This window comes from Rhamphochromis sp. 'chilingali' (genome assembly GCF_963969265.1).
Source record: "Rhamphochromis sp. 'chilingali' genome assembly, chromosome: 7".
Lineage (NCBI taxonomy): Eukaryota > Metazoa > Chordata > Actinopteri > Cichliformes > Cichlidae > Rhamphochromis > Rhamphochromis sp. 'chilingali'.
In genome coordinates this window covers 39011230-39026404 of record NC_137934.1, presented here as the reverse complement: position 1 = coordinate 39026404, position 15175 = coordinate 39011230, and the positions used below count along the sequence as shown (strand labels likewise).

General features: G+C 40.5%; 1 protein-coding gene across 1 annotated transcript in view; it reads left to right on the top strand.

The window, feature by feature from the left end:
- Positions 1 to 15175, top strand: part of zdhhc17 (zDHHC palmitoyltransferase 17) — a 31287-nt gene that overhangs the window by 3105 nt on the left and 13007 nt on the right. Inside the window, exons 2-9 of the mRNA XM_080887506.1 lie at positions 8771 to 8874; positions 9423 to 9545; positions 10787 to 10864; positions 11860 to 12004; positions 12297 to 12361; positions 13241 to 13403; positions 13559 to 13684; positions 14793 to 14935. Coding sequence (XP_080743632.1) covers positions 8771 to 8874; positions 9423 to 9545; positions 10787 to 10864; positions 11860 to 12004; positions 12297 to 12361; positions 13241 to 13403; positions 13559 to 13684; positions 14793 to 14935 — 947 coding nt within the window. The remainder of the gene's footprint in view (positions 1 to 8770; positions 8875 to 9422; positions 9546 to 10786; positions 10865 to 11859; positions 12005 to 12296; positions 12362 to 13240; positions 13404 to 13558; positions 13685 to 14792; positions 14936 to 15175) is intronic.

The following is a 15175-nucleotide window of genomic DNA, read 5'->3' as shown; positions in this document are numbered from 1 at the left end:
TGTGGGGCTCTGTGTCCAGTGCAGGTACTGGGAATCTTGTTAAAGTTGATGGTCACATGGATTCCAGTCAATACCAGCAGATTCTTGAAAACAATGTTCAAGAATCAGTGACGAAGTTGAAATTGTGCCGGGGTTGGATATTTCACCAAGACAACAACCCTAAAAACTGCTCAAAATCTACTAGGGCTGCCACAAACGATTATTTTGATAGTCGACTAGTCACCGATTATTTTTGCGATTAGTCGACTAATCAGATCATCGTCCACTGAACGTAAAACGTACAGCTTATTGCACCAGCAGCATCTGCTCTTATATAACTATCATTAGCTTACAGCTTTAAGTGTTTAAGTTCTTCTACTGTCTCCAAAAGGAAGTCATTTAAAATACCCAACTTTAGAGCAGTAAAAAGCATGTTTACTGCTTGTTGCAAAAATGCTTTTGCCTTAAGGATAGTTCCCCTCTTTGAGCTGTTTGGACTGACAGCTGCCCAGACACAGGTAGCTCTATCACTTTCTGCTAGGCTTTATCTCTGCTTGAATTTGGGTGAGTCACTGAGCTGGACTTCACCCCTGTGTTTCTGTGTGTGAAATTCTCATGTTTTACTTGTCTGATAATTAACAGTAATTAGCCGTGCATTACACTTTATGGATACAGCTTGCTAAGCAAGCTAGCATTTCCTCATAAGTCAACATTCCATCTTTTTGTCCAAGTATGGTTACTTTTGGCTTAAAAAAAACCAACAACATTAATGCTGAGCCCAGAACTGATAGGTGATGTCACAGTGGCCAATCATGGATGCTTTCCGTGCTCTAAATGTTGCATTTCAGACAGCTTGTTAACGCTGGATCTGTATGTTGCCATCAAGTCCAGATATCTTTAATATACCGCTCTCAGGCACACAGGTGGGGAAGAGAAATTAAATTGGCTTGGTTTGAGTGGTGGCACAAAGGACCAGTATAAGATAAATAAAGATTATTTTGAATTTAATTGGAAGCAAAGCAAAGCATAAGTATATTTGACAGTACTGAAACTCATCTGGATGTTTAATATCTCAGTGTTCTTTCACTGTTCTGTCAGACCCTATCAGATGCATTCATTGTGTATGAAAGCTGTATGGACTGGAGAGTTTATTTTAAAACTCACTAAACTGACTCAAGTATGAGCCTCCAACTCATAATTTGCAGTCTGGAGACTGCATTTATAGACATTTAAGTGATAATAGACAAAAACATCCCTTGAAAAGGTGAAGGGCAAGTGGTTTTCTCACACAAAGCAGGTGGTCTTTCTGTGTTGTCAGGATTATGTGCATCCACACCCACTGGTTCCTCCATTTAAATACATAAACAGAGTACTGCTTTTCTCCTCTTTTCCTTTCTTGTGTGATAGATTGAATGCTTCCTCTCTGTGATGGTGTAACAGTGAGCTGTACAATGCCATAATGAGCTTGCTGTTACTATTATTGCAGATTATACTTGGTAAAGATAAGATTTAAAAAATTAAAGACTCTCCTCATTAATGGAAATGAAATGAGGAGAACCCTCGTCTTATTTTCTCCCCTAACACAGTCCTTCCTGCGTGTTTGTGTGGAGTTGCCACTTTCAGACTAACTTAGTGAATAATCATTCTGTGCTCACTGCAAGTAAGCTAGCACTTTTATTATATGCAGGAAGAGAAGGCCAGCTAAAGTTCAAACCAACCAATAGAAGAGATTGCGATAGGTAAAAATGTGCTCATTACTTTTATATATTAAAGCTGATAAAGTTTTCCATTCAATAATAAAGGCAAGAACACAGCTGGGTCTCTCTTTGTCTAAACGTGGTCTTTCTCAATTCTGTGTGCCATGAATTCTGTGTTGTTTCCTGCTGCATCATTGCTCAGGAGCTGTCACAAAATGACCTTTGGCTTCACATCTACATGTCACCAGTAGTAACTCATCATAAACTGTGTTTTTCCTGTATACATAAGTAGGCTTGGCTTGAATTTGCTCCTCTCTTTAGCACAATCTGAGTCATTCTGTAGATCATGAAGAGCCGAGCAAGTCTAAATGTGTGAGACACCTGAAATCAAGCATCAAGTTTAGTTGTATACTTAGAAAGTCCTCTATTTTGCTTTTATTTTGCTTTGAACCAGCTCAGCCTGCCACTTGGAAATTTCCTCTCTTGAGGAATGTAAACAATAAAGGGTTATCTTATTTGGAAATTCAAATTAGTGTTGTTTTGTCCATAAAGCACTCATAAAGGTTGATGACATGCTCAGCTACTTGCAGTGGTAACTTGGAAAATGCTTGGAGCCTTCTTATTATTTCTCTCATAAAAATGGTGTTTCTCCTCTGCCCCGCTTCCTGATCCATGCATTCAAACTGTGTCTTGAATATTAAATTAACTCCTTGAAATAGCTCTAATTGCAGACGAAACCCAATTGTGATCTATGGCTATAGCCAGACAGAACTCCGGTCTTGGCAAACTAGGCGTTGCAGATGCGATACAATTTTTGCCTAATGCACTTCAGATTAAAATCAAATTGCTGGCCTCATACTTTGATTTGATTCCCTTTATTGAAGTATTACTACAGTTATGTCAACTGATTTTGTTGATTCTACTGTCATAATACCTGCTTATTTTTAATAGTGATACTGTCCAAGGCACATGATCACCACCACCCCCTGTAGAACTGTTGCCATATGTCCTACCAACCAGCTCCACTAACAGAAGCCAAGTGTCCGCCCTCAAAGGATAAGGTTTCAACCTTAAATCAATGGCATTAGTGAAGTAGATGCTGTTTAACTGGTAATGTTATCCCGCCTTCCTCCTACCTAACTGTTGTATTCATCACAAGTCAGCAGGTACACAATGAGGAAGCTTAAAGAGGCACAGGCTGCAATTATCACTAGAGTCACAAATGTCATCCTCGGCTTTTTTTTTTCTGATGCCAGGAGAGACAGAGATGGTGGGGGTGGCCACAGAGACATGCGAGGGGTCAAAGGTTACTCACAAAGAAAGAGATGGTGCTGGAGAAAGTGATGTAACATCTGGTGTCTGTGAGTCTATAGATGAGCCCGCTCTTCCCGCTTCCCTCCGCTAACAGGAAAGCAGATTCCTTAACAGAATTGCACACAACTGAATATTCAGGCTTTGAGTTTCACATTTAGTATCCGGCTTCTGTTTGTCAGCCAAACAGAAAAAAAAAAAGTTCAGTGCAGTCATGATCATATTTAAATAATTTTCAGCAGCTCTTTACTCCCACTTTTTTATTTCCTCCCCTTGGCAGTTGGACTAAACTGAGGAACACATGGGGTTATGTGGATTTGTCAAATGACTAAACCTTGGCAGTGAAAGTACAAATGAATTTTGGCAGCTTTGATGCTCCTAAAATAGAAAGAAAAAAGCAGCAAGTAGTCACCTTCATATCTCTGCTCCACCCTCGTCTTCTATCCTCTCCCTCAACCTGATTTACCATGTAAAACAAAGTTATAGGTTGTAGCTTGTTTTTCCTTCCCTCATCACTGTTTGAATGGTGGTCTCTCTGATGATTTGCAGTGCCTGAGATTTAGGAACCATAGAGAACTGCCTCAATCTAAAGAAAGCAACATGATTTCCTTTCCGAAACCCTAGACTTAGTTGTATTTGTTTTTAGTGCTACGTTTTTTGCACTTGATACGTATGGCTGATGTTAATATTGCTAATACTGGTTTTTGAGGCCTGGTTCGAAAAGCAGACAATGCCATATTGCTGTATGTTAAGCCAGACAAAGTAAATAATACCATTTACTGTAACAGGGCTAGAAGAAGAAGGTTCCGAGTGTTTGGAGTTTACATTTACTCGTCCTAGTTTCCTGCCACAGTCCAGAGGCACATGTGTTTGGTTAATTGCTGATTACAAATGTGAGTGAGAATGATGATCTGCCTCTTTGTGTTAGCCCTGTGATGGACTGTTGACCTATCCAGTGTGTACCCCACCTCTCACCCTGTGACAGCTGGGCTAGACTCCAGGCGCCCCTGCTACCATGAACTAGATAAAAAGCAAAGAGGTTGGATGGTTGCATTTATGCTTTATTTTCTGAAAGCCATAAGTAGGCTTGGATACTACTATGGTATACCAGGGTATTTAGAAATTTTGATGGTAAAGTTTTTAATACCATCAAAAAACACAAGTAGGGCTGCCACAAACGATTATTTTGATAGTCGACTAGTCACCGATTATTTTTGCGATTAGTCGACTAATCAGATCATCATCCAGCAATAAGCTGTACGTTTTACAATAAGCTGTAAAACGTACAGCTTATTGCACCAGCAGCATCTGCTCTTATATAACTATCATTAGCTTACAGCTTTAAGTGTTTAAGGTCTGTGCTAACTAAAAATAAAGACAAGATGATAGTTTATTGAATTTTAATGACATTTGCAGATTGTTTCGGTGAAGTTTAATAAACTCTTGCCATCTAAAATATAACAGGACACCGGAGTAAATTCTCGAGCATCTCAAAAAAAGCCAAACAATAACATTTTTAAGTTATCTAAGTCAGTGGTCCCCAACCCCTGGGCCTCGGACCGGTACCGGTCCGTGAGTCGTTTGGTACCGGGCCGCGAGAGTTGAGGCTCAGGTGTGAAATGTATGGTTTTCAGGGTCTTTATCGGTATTCAGCGTCATTTTGTTATCGTTTTTATCGTTAACTCTGGTCTTTTCACGTGTGTTATGAATAAATCTTCTTTTTTTCGGTACCGGTACTAGTTTTATTTTGTTGTATTTATCCGCGACACCTTAAAGGCCGGTCCGTGAAAATATTGTCGGGCATAAACCGGTCCGTGGTGCAAAAAAGGTTGGAGACCGCTGCTCTAAGTGACTTATGTATCATGTTTAACCTGAGTAGCGAAAGACGGCGGTGGGTTTGAAAACGATTTGCCGGGAGTCTGGTGTTCTCACCGGCTCTAGTGAGCCTTGAACCCCGGCTAGCTATCGAGCTAGTGGGTAACAGACGTCTCCGAAAACGTCGGAGCGCTTTTGAAAATATGCGGTGTCTTGATAAACTGAGCAGATATTTGAGGTTTACACAGCTACATTCTTGCCTGAAAATATGTTAAATGTTTATTTTGTGACCCAGAAAGAATAATAAGAGTAATATTACAACTAACTAGCTGCCGCCATTGTTGGAAACTGAGCAGGGCTGCGCTATGAATTCTGGGACACAGTTTCTTCTTCTTCGGGGTTTAATGGCAGCTGGCATCCTTGTACATGCAGTGCTGCCATCTTCTGTTTCAGTCCGTTATTACACTCTTAAACCCTACTACTTATTCCTGCGTCTTTTGGGATCTCAAAGCTTCAAACGACGCGTCGACTATTAAATTCGTCGACGACGATTTTGATAGTCGACGTAATCGTGTCTAGTCGACTAATCGTGGCAACCCTAAACACAAGTGCTTCTTATTTTATTAAACAGATGTGAAGATGCCATGTTGAGGTCATGTGTTGTAGTGCGCTTCATAAAAATGCCATTACCATCAACTCTACTTTGTCAAACAGTCATCTGAGCTCTTTGGGCTTTAAAGGATGGACACAGTGATCACTCAACCAAGTGCTCTGGTTGATTGGTTTTATAAGACTATCCCACCATATGTTTCATAAATGTCTGGAAGATATAAATAAATAGATAGCACTGAGTGCTAACACAGGAAAATATGTTTATTGCTCATGCAGTTCAACAAAAAGATTCAGAGAATGCTGTTCAAAAGACGATCACGTGTGGACACTTTGTACATATTTTTTGTATTAATTATACGTCGCTGCTCAGTAGTGTTTAGGGCGACCGCTGGCAGGCTGCAGTCACAGCTGTCACTGGCAGATTTACTCAGCTCTGATGCATCTAACTCTGTGGGCTAATCAAAATAAAGTAAATTGTGATTTTTGTCTTGTAGCTCAGCATGCTACTGTTTGTACAGATGGCTCTATGGGAAAAGAAGCATCTCACTGAGCTGTGTATTCTTTTTTAAATTGTTATAAACTAGTGAAGTTCTTATATTCTTGTTAAACAAACCTGTCTGTATTGCTTTTTCCTGTGCACTTTTCTCCTTTTCCCGAAGGTGGGAGACACACGGGTTCCACAGATAGATCCCTGTGACTCTGTAGGGAAGTTAAAGCTAAACACTGAACATAATCATGAGCTTGTAGTCCCTGTGGCCACTGAGATCTCACCTCAAGCTACCTAGCAGCTCTACACAGGTCTGTCGTATCCTCAGCCACCTCCCCAGAGGATGCCTCATTATTTCTCAATCTTAAGTGCGTGGCAGCAGCAGCACAGCCAAAAAGACATGAAAGGCTGTGTAAAAGTCAAACCATGGGATTTTAAGGTGGTAATGTTGCTGGAATACTGTAAGGTTGGTATCTCTTCCTGAGACATGATCGCAGTTTAGACTCTAAATTTCATACATAATTTGTTTCTCTCTCTGCCTTGTGTTTATGTCCTTTTTCATTTTAAAAGGTCTTAAAAGCAATGAAGAAGAAGCAGCTTACCCCAGTTTAACATTGGGCTCAGTGCCCACTCTCAAAGTTACGAGTCTCACTGGCTAAAGGCAGAGTGGAAGCCTCTGTGTTTACCAGATGCAGCTCTCATTTCCGGGTGATCGAGGCTAATTGTGGTTTCTGAGGCGTTACCATGGAGGCTAATTGAATGTGAGTAGCACAGTCACCACATCCATGTGACAGAAGAGATCCTCAGCAGCTGCAGGACACAACAAGCTGGTCTCCTGCTGCTTTTATTCTCTTTTTATAATTGAATACTGTGATTAGCTATTTATATAAAAGCTGAAGTGTTCTGGAGCACTACACTGTGTGTCTGCATTTCCAGGAGCCTGTCCCCTGCAGTGCACTGCGTCCTAAACTTGTTTCTGTCACAGTGGTCTTTTCAAAGCCTTTTTGGCCTTTATGGGCCAGATATGCTTGCTGCATTGGTCACGGTGCATGCAATCAGTGACATTGCTGCAGCTCCTCAGTGTCAGTGCTGAGGGTGCAAGTAAGTTTAGAAAATGTGTTCAAATGAAGGCCCATGCAGACACATTTTCTCCTTAAGTCATCTGTTTTCATCTCTTGTTGAAACAAATTTATGAAATGAATCTTGACTGACGTCTTTATCATGTAGTTCTGTTGCAAATGTCTACAGAACAGTTGTTGTCCTCGCTGATCTTACATGCTTACTTCATAGCATTTGGTTATAGTCATCTAATTCCCCGTCCAAGTTTTTACTCCACTGCAAGTTTTGTTCTATATGTATTTTGTCACTTGTGCCCTTGTTGACCCTGCTGTTGTCGGATAATGACCATCTGTTTATGTTTTTGCAGCTTGAACCAAGCCAAACCAAAACTGCATCTAAGAATCAGTAAACAACTGTTTATGTGTGGTGTGGTATCTTGAACGTTTTCCCAGTATTCCAACCCAGTGGGGATATTTTCTTCTTCTTTTTTTGCCTTTACGTTGTTGGTGGCAATATCTGGACTTACTTGGACTCAAACATGAACAGAAGTTTGGTGTGACTGGCAGATCACCTTTTTGGTCGTTATGACCACATTTCAAACAAATGTCCAAAGAAAATACAGTGAAGTGATGTCATTTCATTTCCAAAAAAGGCAAGTCTGGTAGTAATTCTAGATAATATTGTCAGGGTTGCAGTACACTTGATGGCCTGTGTCCTCTCATCTTTTGACAGTTATGAATTTGACACAGTTTGTTGTCAACTTTCGTCAAACAAGTCTGTGCACAAACAATAACATGAGGCAAAATGGATCCATGCTTTCATACTCTTTACAGCTAATTCTGCTCCTGCTCTCCAAATGTTGTTCTCCGAATGTAGTCTCAGTTTACTGATCTTAGGAGTAGCACCTGATGTGTCTTCATCTGCTTCAAGGTTCATCCTGTTGTTCATTCAGAGATGCACTTCTCCATTCCTTGGTTTAACAAGTGGTTTTTTTTGAGTTACTGTTGCCGTCCTATTGGCTCAAAGAAGTCTGGCCTGCTCTGCCCTCTGATTTCTGATATTTACAAGTCTTTTTCGCCTTTACAAATACCATCATGCTACCTAGTTACTCGACTCCATGCTGTCCAAGTCCAACTTCTTAGAGGGACAAATGGCGCTCAGCCCCGCGAGATTGAGAAACGGGTGGCTGTGGCTCTGGAGAGCAGGTCGTCTACTGTTCGGAGGGTTGGTGGTTCGATCCCTGGCTCCCCCTAGTCTGCATGCCAAATATCCTTGGGCAAAGTATTAACCTCAAGTTGCTGTCCAGTGCATCCATCGAAGTATGAATATGTCTGAATGGTAGTTAGTAAAACTTAAAAGCATAGAAGACAGTGCTTGTGTGAGTAGGTGATGGGTGGTATGAGCGCTTTGAGTACTCCGGAGATTAGAAAAGCACTATGTAAGAATCAGTCCATTTACCAGTTTGAGCAAACAAGTTCAAGACGATCTGTCTGTAGTCATTGATTTTTGTCAGATTCTTTTATTGCTACTGTATTGACGGTGCTTACGGTCTTTAGCTCCTTTTTAGCATGATAAGAAGAGTCACATGTTATTCTGCAGCCTTGCTTAATAGCATTGTTTTACTCCCAGAGATTCTAAACTCTTCAGCTTTTTGCTATAAAATTGTCAGTATCGTGATGTGAGCTCTGATCCCTGGACTTGCTTTTTTTTATTAATTGGAAATTTACAATTTTAGTACAAAAATCCTGTGATGTCACCTCAAACATAGGCAGGAACTTAACTGTCTTTTGTCCTCCCTGTTTACTTGTAGGAAATCAAACCCCAGAGTCATTACAATCACGGCTACAGTGAGAATGTCAGCCGTAAAAACCACGTGGATGACTACAGCACCTGGGACATTGTCAAAGCCACACAGTAAGTGGATTGTGTGTGTTACTGTTATCACACCAGTGTGACTTATGAAGGTGACATTGTTGTCTAGTTACCAGCTGGTCTAATAGGAGCCCGCATCTTTGCGTGTTTGTTTCTGTGTTTTTGTGTTGTCAACATACCGCAGGTTTTAAATCTGAAGCCCACCATGTTTTCATCTGTGGTTTTCTGATTCACTGTATGTAAAGAAAGTCATTTGCAAGGTCAGGACATGAGATGACTTATTGTTGGGAAGAGACGAAGCTTGAAAATATGTTCCTGATGGAAAAAAAGATATATATAGCTCTGAGTGGCTGTAACACTGGATACTAGATTTATGTTATTTTGATTTGAGGTTGAGATTATTCACTTGCCATTTTATGCCACAGTGTGGGTGTCTTGTTTGGGTGTTTGCTTTTTTTTATTTTCCAGTTTTGTGTGCAGATTTTCTCAGCATCTCTTAGTTTTATGTATTTCACGCTGTGTTTGTTTATGTTTGTGCATTTGTATATCTGGCATTTGTACATACTTTAATCCTCCCCCCTCTGCCTTAGGTACGGCATCTTCGAGCGCTGCAGGGAGTTGGTGGAGGCAGGTTTCGATGTTCGGCAGCCAGACAAAGAAAACGTAACGCTCCTTCACTGGGCCGCCATCAACAACAGGATAGACTTGGTCAAGTGAGTTAATTCAGATCATGTGTTGAGGTTGTCAGGTAGTCAGAGATTACAGTGTAGCTCTTTGGTCAACTCAACAAAATGTACAAGACATCTTCTGGTTTCATATAAAGAACTGAATTGAAGAAACCAAAACCAAGTTAGTCTTACACATTTCAATATTTTTGTAAAACTGTAATACTTCGCACCCAGTGAGTCAAACAATGGCATTGTTTCTATTTGTGTTGATCTCCATTCGTTCATTTACGTTTTCATCTTGCTTTTCATTTTATTGACTTCCACTTCCTTTTTAATAGTTTATGTTGATGCAGTAAAATATGTGGATATTCATTACCTGCGGTGCCATTTACAGGATTATAAACTACAACTATAATTAGTTTCAGGTATGGAGGCAGCCTTTCACAGTATATCCCATCACATTGCCATTGACCTCTGTAATATACTTCTACGCTTATTTGTCAGCTGCTTTATGAGTCTTCCTTTTTAGGTAAACTGGCATTAAAATGACAGGGAATTGTACTGGTGCACTTCCATGGACAGATGAGGCACAGATGTTGGGTTTAATGTAACTGCTCTTGACTCGGTGGCTGTGTTTGTGGTTGTGAACAGCAGGTCTCTTTCAAACTTGGCTCACCTGGTTTTCAGAGAACCCAGGTTACACCAGTAACCAAACTTTCAACTAAGAAAAATCTTTTTGATTATACTACACTGACAAACTTACAGTGTAATCAGATTAAATGCAGCATTTCTGCTTACAACAATGTGAAATACCTGCATATCTAGCAGGCTATGTAGCTTATAGACTTAAATATTTAAAGAATGACCTTTTCCTAAATGAATATAAATCTGATATTAAAATCTGATTTTATTTTTTGAAGCTTTAAAATGTGGTTGAACAGCCTTATAAATTAGCTTGTTTCTTATGAAAATTGTTTCTTTTTCAATCTTTTCGTTTAAGTGACACAATTTAAAAGTTTACGTTCAGTTTAAAACCTCACAAAAACATGTTTCAACTTGATTCTTAATAATGGAGAGATTGTCAAGATGCCAAATCTTGCCAAGTTGGTCGAGCATTTCGAGTGCCAGGTTGTAAATAAAAATAGTGAAAGAACTGTGTTGAGCAACCATAAAAGACTGAAGAGGGGATTTATATTTCTTATACAGCCACACCTATTAATAGGAGGTCCATATCACAGGTATACAAAGTGTAATGCTTCACCTGGTGATTGTGTTTGTGTGTGCAGGTACTACATATCAAAGGGAGCTATAGTTGACCAACTGGGAGGAGACCTCAACTCCACACCTCTGCACTGGGCTACCAGGTGACACGCTGATATATGCTACTCAGTGGCCTGAAATCGTCCACAGATCAGTGTTTTTATGTTTCGTCATTATGTTTTAATTAGAAAGTGACTAAATCTGACAGACACATTTTAGCTTCTCTGTGTTACGTTCAACAATGCTAGAGCTTCACTCGAACAAACATTTGTGAACTTGAGCCAAATCTATTGTTTATTCTTTTTTCTTTTTAAACCTTAGTGTTTGACAGTTAAATATCGATTTCCTTTGTAATGACCACTAATAACAGGGAAGAGCTCACATGACATCCACACCTCCTTTTCGCATGTAGACAGGGGGCTGAAGCTGTCTCCTCATGAATTATTGATACATTTAACGACAGGCATCTGCACCGTCACTGATACACTGACACCAAGGAGTCGTGTGTCACCCTCTGCTTTGACCCCCAAACCACCCCCATAGCCTCCTCTCCAGCGCCCAGTAACCTTAAAAAGCCCCCAGCCTCCTCAATCTGGATGACCTCAGAATAATAAGCAAATAACAGTCACGCTTTTGTGCAGGGAAACCGATACACACTTTAACTCTCTCAGGCAATAAAGTTAAACTGAAGCTGTGAATTTCTGTCTTTTTCACCTGTAGTTTCTCAAATCTTTATTGCCCTTTCTGGGACGTTTATATTGTAGACAGTGTTGGTCATAAAAAGCCAGTTTTAAGATCCAATATACTGTATGCAGTAAAAGCATGCAGCCACCATAGAAATAAAATGATAAGAAGAGCCAGGCAGTCAGCCTCAAGGCTTCATCAATCATGTGAGGGCCATTTGAGACTGTAGATGTTTACCTTGGTCACCAACTCAAAGCAAGTAAGGAAGCCGGGGCCTCTAAAAGACACATCGTTTTATCTTGTGCATGCTAACAGCTGTTTTTATTTGTTACTTTCTCTAGCTGTGGAGTAAAACTTCAAGATCAGTTTGTGCGTCTTTTAAATGATCCCTTTATTGTGTGTTTATCTTTTCTAGACAAGGCCATCTATCTATGGTGGTGCAGCTCATGAAATATGGTGCTGACCCGTCTTTGATCGATGGCGAGGGCTGCAGCTGCGTCCATTTGGCCGCCCAGTTCGGCCACACTTCCATCGTGGCCTACCTCATTGCCAAAGGACAGGTAGAGAACGCTGCAGCTCAGTATTTTCACAAGAGCGAATGTGCTTATGTGGATTTTTCTGGCATATGTTTAAAAGTCTTGTTGCTGCCAGTGTGAGATACAGTAACATATATCCCTCCGCTGGTTTGCTTTCTGGTTGTTTGTTTGTTTGTTTTAAAGCCACTCTGAGAGTAGTCTGTATTTTAATAATGCCAGTTCTCTCCATCAGGGGGAGCCTTATTGCCTCTCTTTTGCCTCTCCATGGCTTTTTCAGCTTCTTCAGATGTGGTCATTTGTCTTCCCTCTGTAACAGGATGTGGACATGATGGATCAGAATGGCATGACTCCACTAATGTGGGCGGCTTACAGGACACACAGGTGTGTTTGTTTTAAATGTCTGTTTTTACTTTGCATCTTTAAATTTGTCCCATCGTTATTTAATCCACAATTATGTCCAAACAGTTTATTTTAACTGGCAACACTTCACTGGTTTGTATTCCCAAATTTATTGAGGTCTTTTACAAGATGATGTCAGGGAAGCTCTGTAGCAGGACAATGGCCCTAAACATCAAACTAAATCCACCACAGAATGAATCCAGACTGAGAAAATGTGTCTTTTGGAGAGGGCCCCATTAGGAAGAGAGTCATCTCGGAGAGCTGTTGACATCAGACGTCCTTAGAATTCGCTCCCAGAGATGCTAGTGTGCTGTTATTGCTGCTGAAGGAGGTCTGCAGAGTTATTAAATCCAAGACTTTCCACCAGCAATGCAATAAAGTTCAGTAAAACCACAGAAGATTCTAATTGTTTCTGTGTTTTCTTGTGTACTTGTGGCTTATATTAAGATCAGGTCCCGTTTTACAACCAATCAATTGAGGAAAAAAACAGGAAATTCCATTGGGATTGCATACTTTCCCTTACCGCTGTAATTTACCACTGACAAGATATGTTAATTCTATAGTAGAACTTAGAGTTAGATATAGTATTTAATAATTATATACACACTGGTCACACACAGGCGGGTTCTTCATGTTGCTACTCAGCTTCATATGAATATTCCCTAATCAGCTGTTTTTCTGGGATTTTGCATTTTAACTTCGTGGTTCATATAGAAGGAAATGGTCGCAATGTAACAGCGCGAAGCTTTCACGATTAGGAAGTGTGTAAATAAAACCATTTTTTTATGAAGAGCCTGTTTGTAAGATGCCCTTTACTTTAGTTTGACTCATCTTGCCTGGATCTCCTCCTCTGTGTGACAGTGTGGATCCCACCAGGCTGCTACTCACCTTCAACGTGTCTGTCAACCTGGGTGACAAATATCACAAGAACACGGCGCTGCACTGGGCCGTGCTGGCCGGCAACACCACCGTCATCAGCCTGCTGCTGGACGCCAACGCTAACGTCGATGCACAGAACATCAAGGTAAGCCACGGTTCTCTGTGAACCAGCGTCTCCCTGTAAGCATGCCAGGCTGTTAGCCAGGATGGCAGCCTCTTCTGGATCTTCTTTCAGTGCGCACACAGCTAAAATATGTCTTTTAAATGTATGCAGCAGCTGTTCTTTTTATTATTTTTCAGGGGGAAACACCACTGGATCTTGCCAAGCAAAGGAAGAACGTTTGGATGATCAATCACTTACAGGAAGCACGGCAGGCCAAAGGCTACGACAGCCCGTCCTACCTGAAGAGACTGAAGATGGACAAGGTAGAAACAGACATGGTTACGCTAGCCAGAAACCAAGCGCAGAGGCTTTGTAAATAAGTGAAAGGCACAACATCAATGCTACACAAAAAACGATTATCATTATGTAGCAGTCCAAGTCGCATTTGAAGAATAAAATCAGGTCCAGCTGTCTAAACTTTGCCATTAAAGCTCTTTCATCTTTTCATTTCCAACAGACATGCTCAGACCAGCCTGCTCAGGCTTAGCCTCTTTCTGCACTGCCACAGCATGTCTGCAGTTGCCAGAGAGTCAGATCTGTTATGATGCGTCATCATGGTCATTCACTTCCATCGTGATAAAGAACCTTTTTCTGATCAAAGTCTGAGCTTGACTGAGCCTGAATGCTTGAATGTGGGATGTGTTAAGTGGGCGTTAAAGCCAGAGTGACCTATGTCTGTGGTTAATAATTCCCACTCTCATAGAAGATACAGACTTTTTTCCCCTTTCTCTCAAGAGATTTTTTAGAACAGTAGTTATTAACAGTGCTTAAAATTCTGTTTGAACTCTGCTTTCATTTTTCTGTTTCCATCTTTCTGTCTGTCTCCCTGGATACTCTTAGCTAATTAAGGTAAATTAGACAGAAATCTAGAACACAAACAAACTGAATATGTTTATAGATTTGAGAAGTAGAAGATAAACTCACCATCCCATTTTGGGGTGTCCACATTAGTGCAGCCTTTAGTTTCAGGCTGTGTGCTGTAGTGAGCTTTAGTTGTAGGTTTAGTTGTGGAATGCAGCTAAATTGATTAAATTGCTGCTTGAAATTGAGATATTTGCCATGGAAACCTTTTTTTTTTTTTACCTTCTGGTCTAAAAAGCTTTAAACTTATGGAAAATATCAATGGAGATTAAAAAAATCTGGTCAGGCTATCAATATGGATTCATTACGCAACCCAGGATCAAAAGGTCTTGTGCATTTTTGTCAACATCAACTATCAAGGAGAGGGTCAAAGGACTTACAGCTTTGAGTGGTATAAACAGACAGTTAATTGAAAAATACACTTTGAAATCATGGCATCTGTCAGAAAAGTCAAACTTACCATTTCTCCCTCCCCCTCATTGTCCTGTCCACGTGTCTCTGCTCCTCCAGGAGTTCAGGCAGAAGGTGATGCTGGGAACGCCCTTCGTGGTCATCTGGTTAGTTGGTTTCATCGCTGACCTGGACATCGACTCCTGGCTGATAAAGGGCGTCATGTACGCCGGTGTCTGGGTTGCAGTGCAGTTCCTCTCCAAGTATGTCTCAATCACAACAGTACAGAGATTACTAAAGAGATTATTACATCATATTTAGCACATTTGTTATCATTAGGTAATTTTGTGCATTTAAATGTTGGTTGATTAGATCTCAAGTGTAGCAGTTGAACTGGAGTTCACATGAGGTGGATTTAAGAGAAAAAGTCTAACTGGTTTTTTTTTTGCTCATAAATGTTTCTGTTGTGCTTTTAGTTTTTCACACCACAGGAAACATTGTTA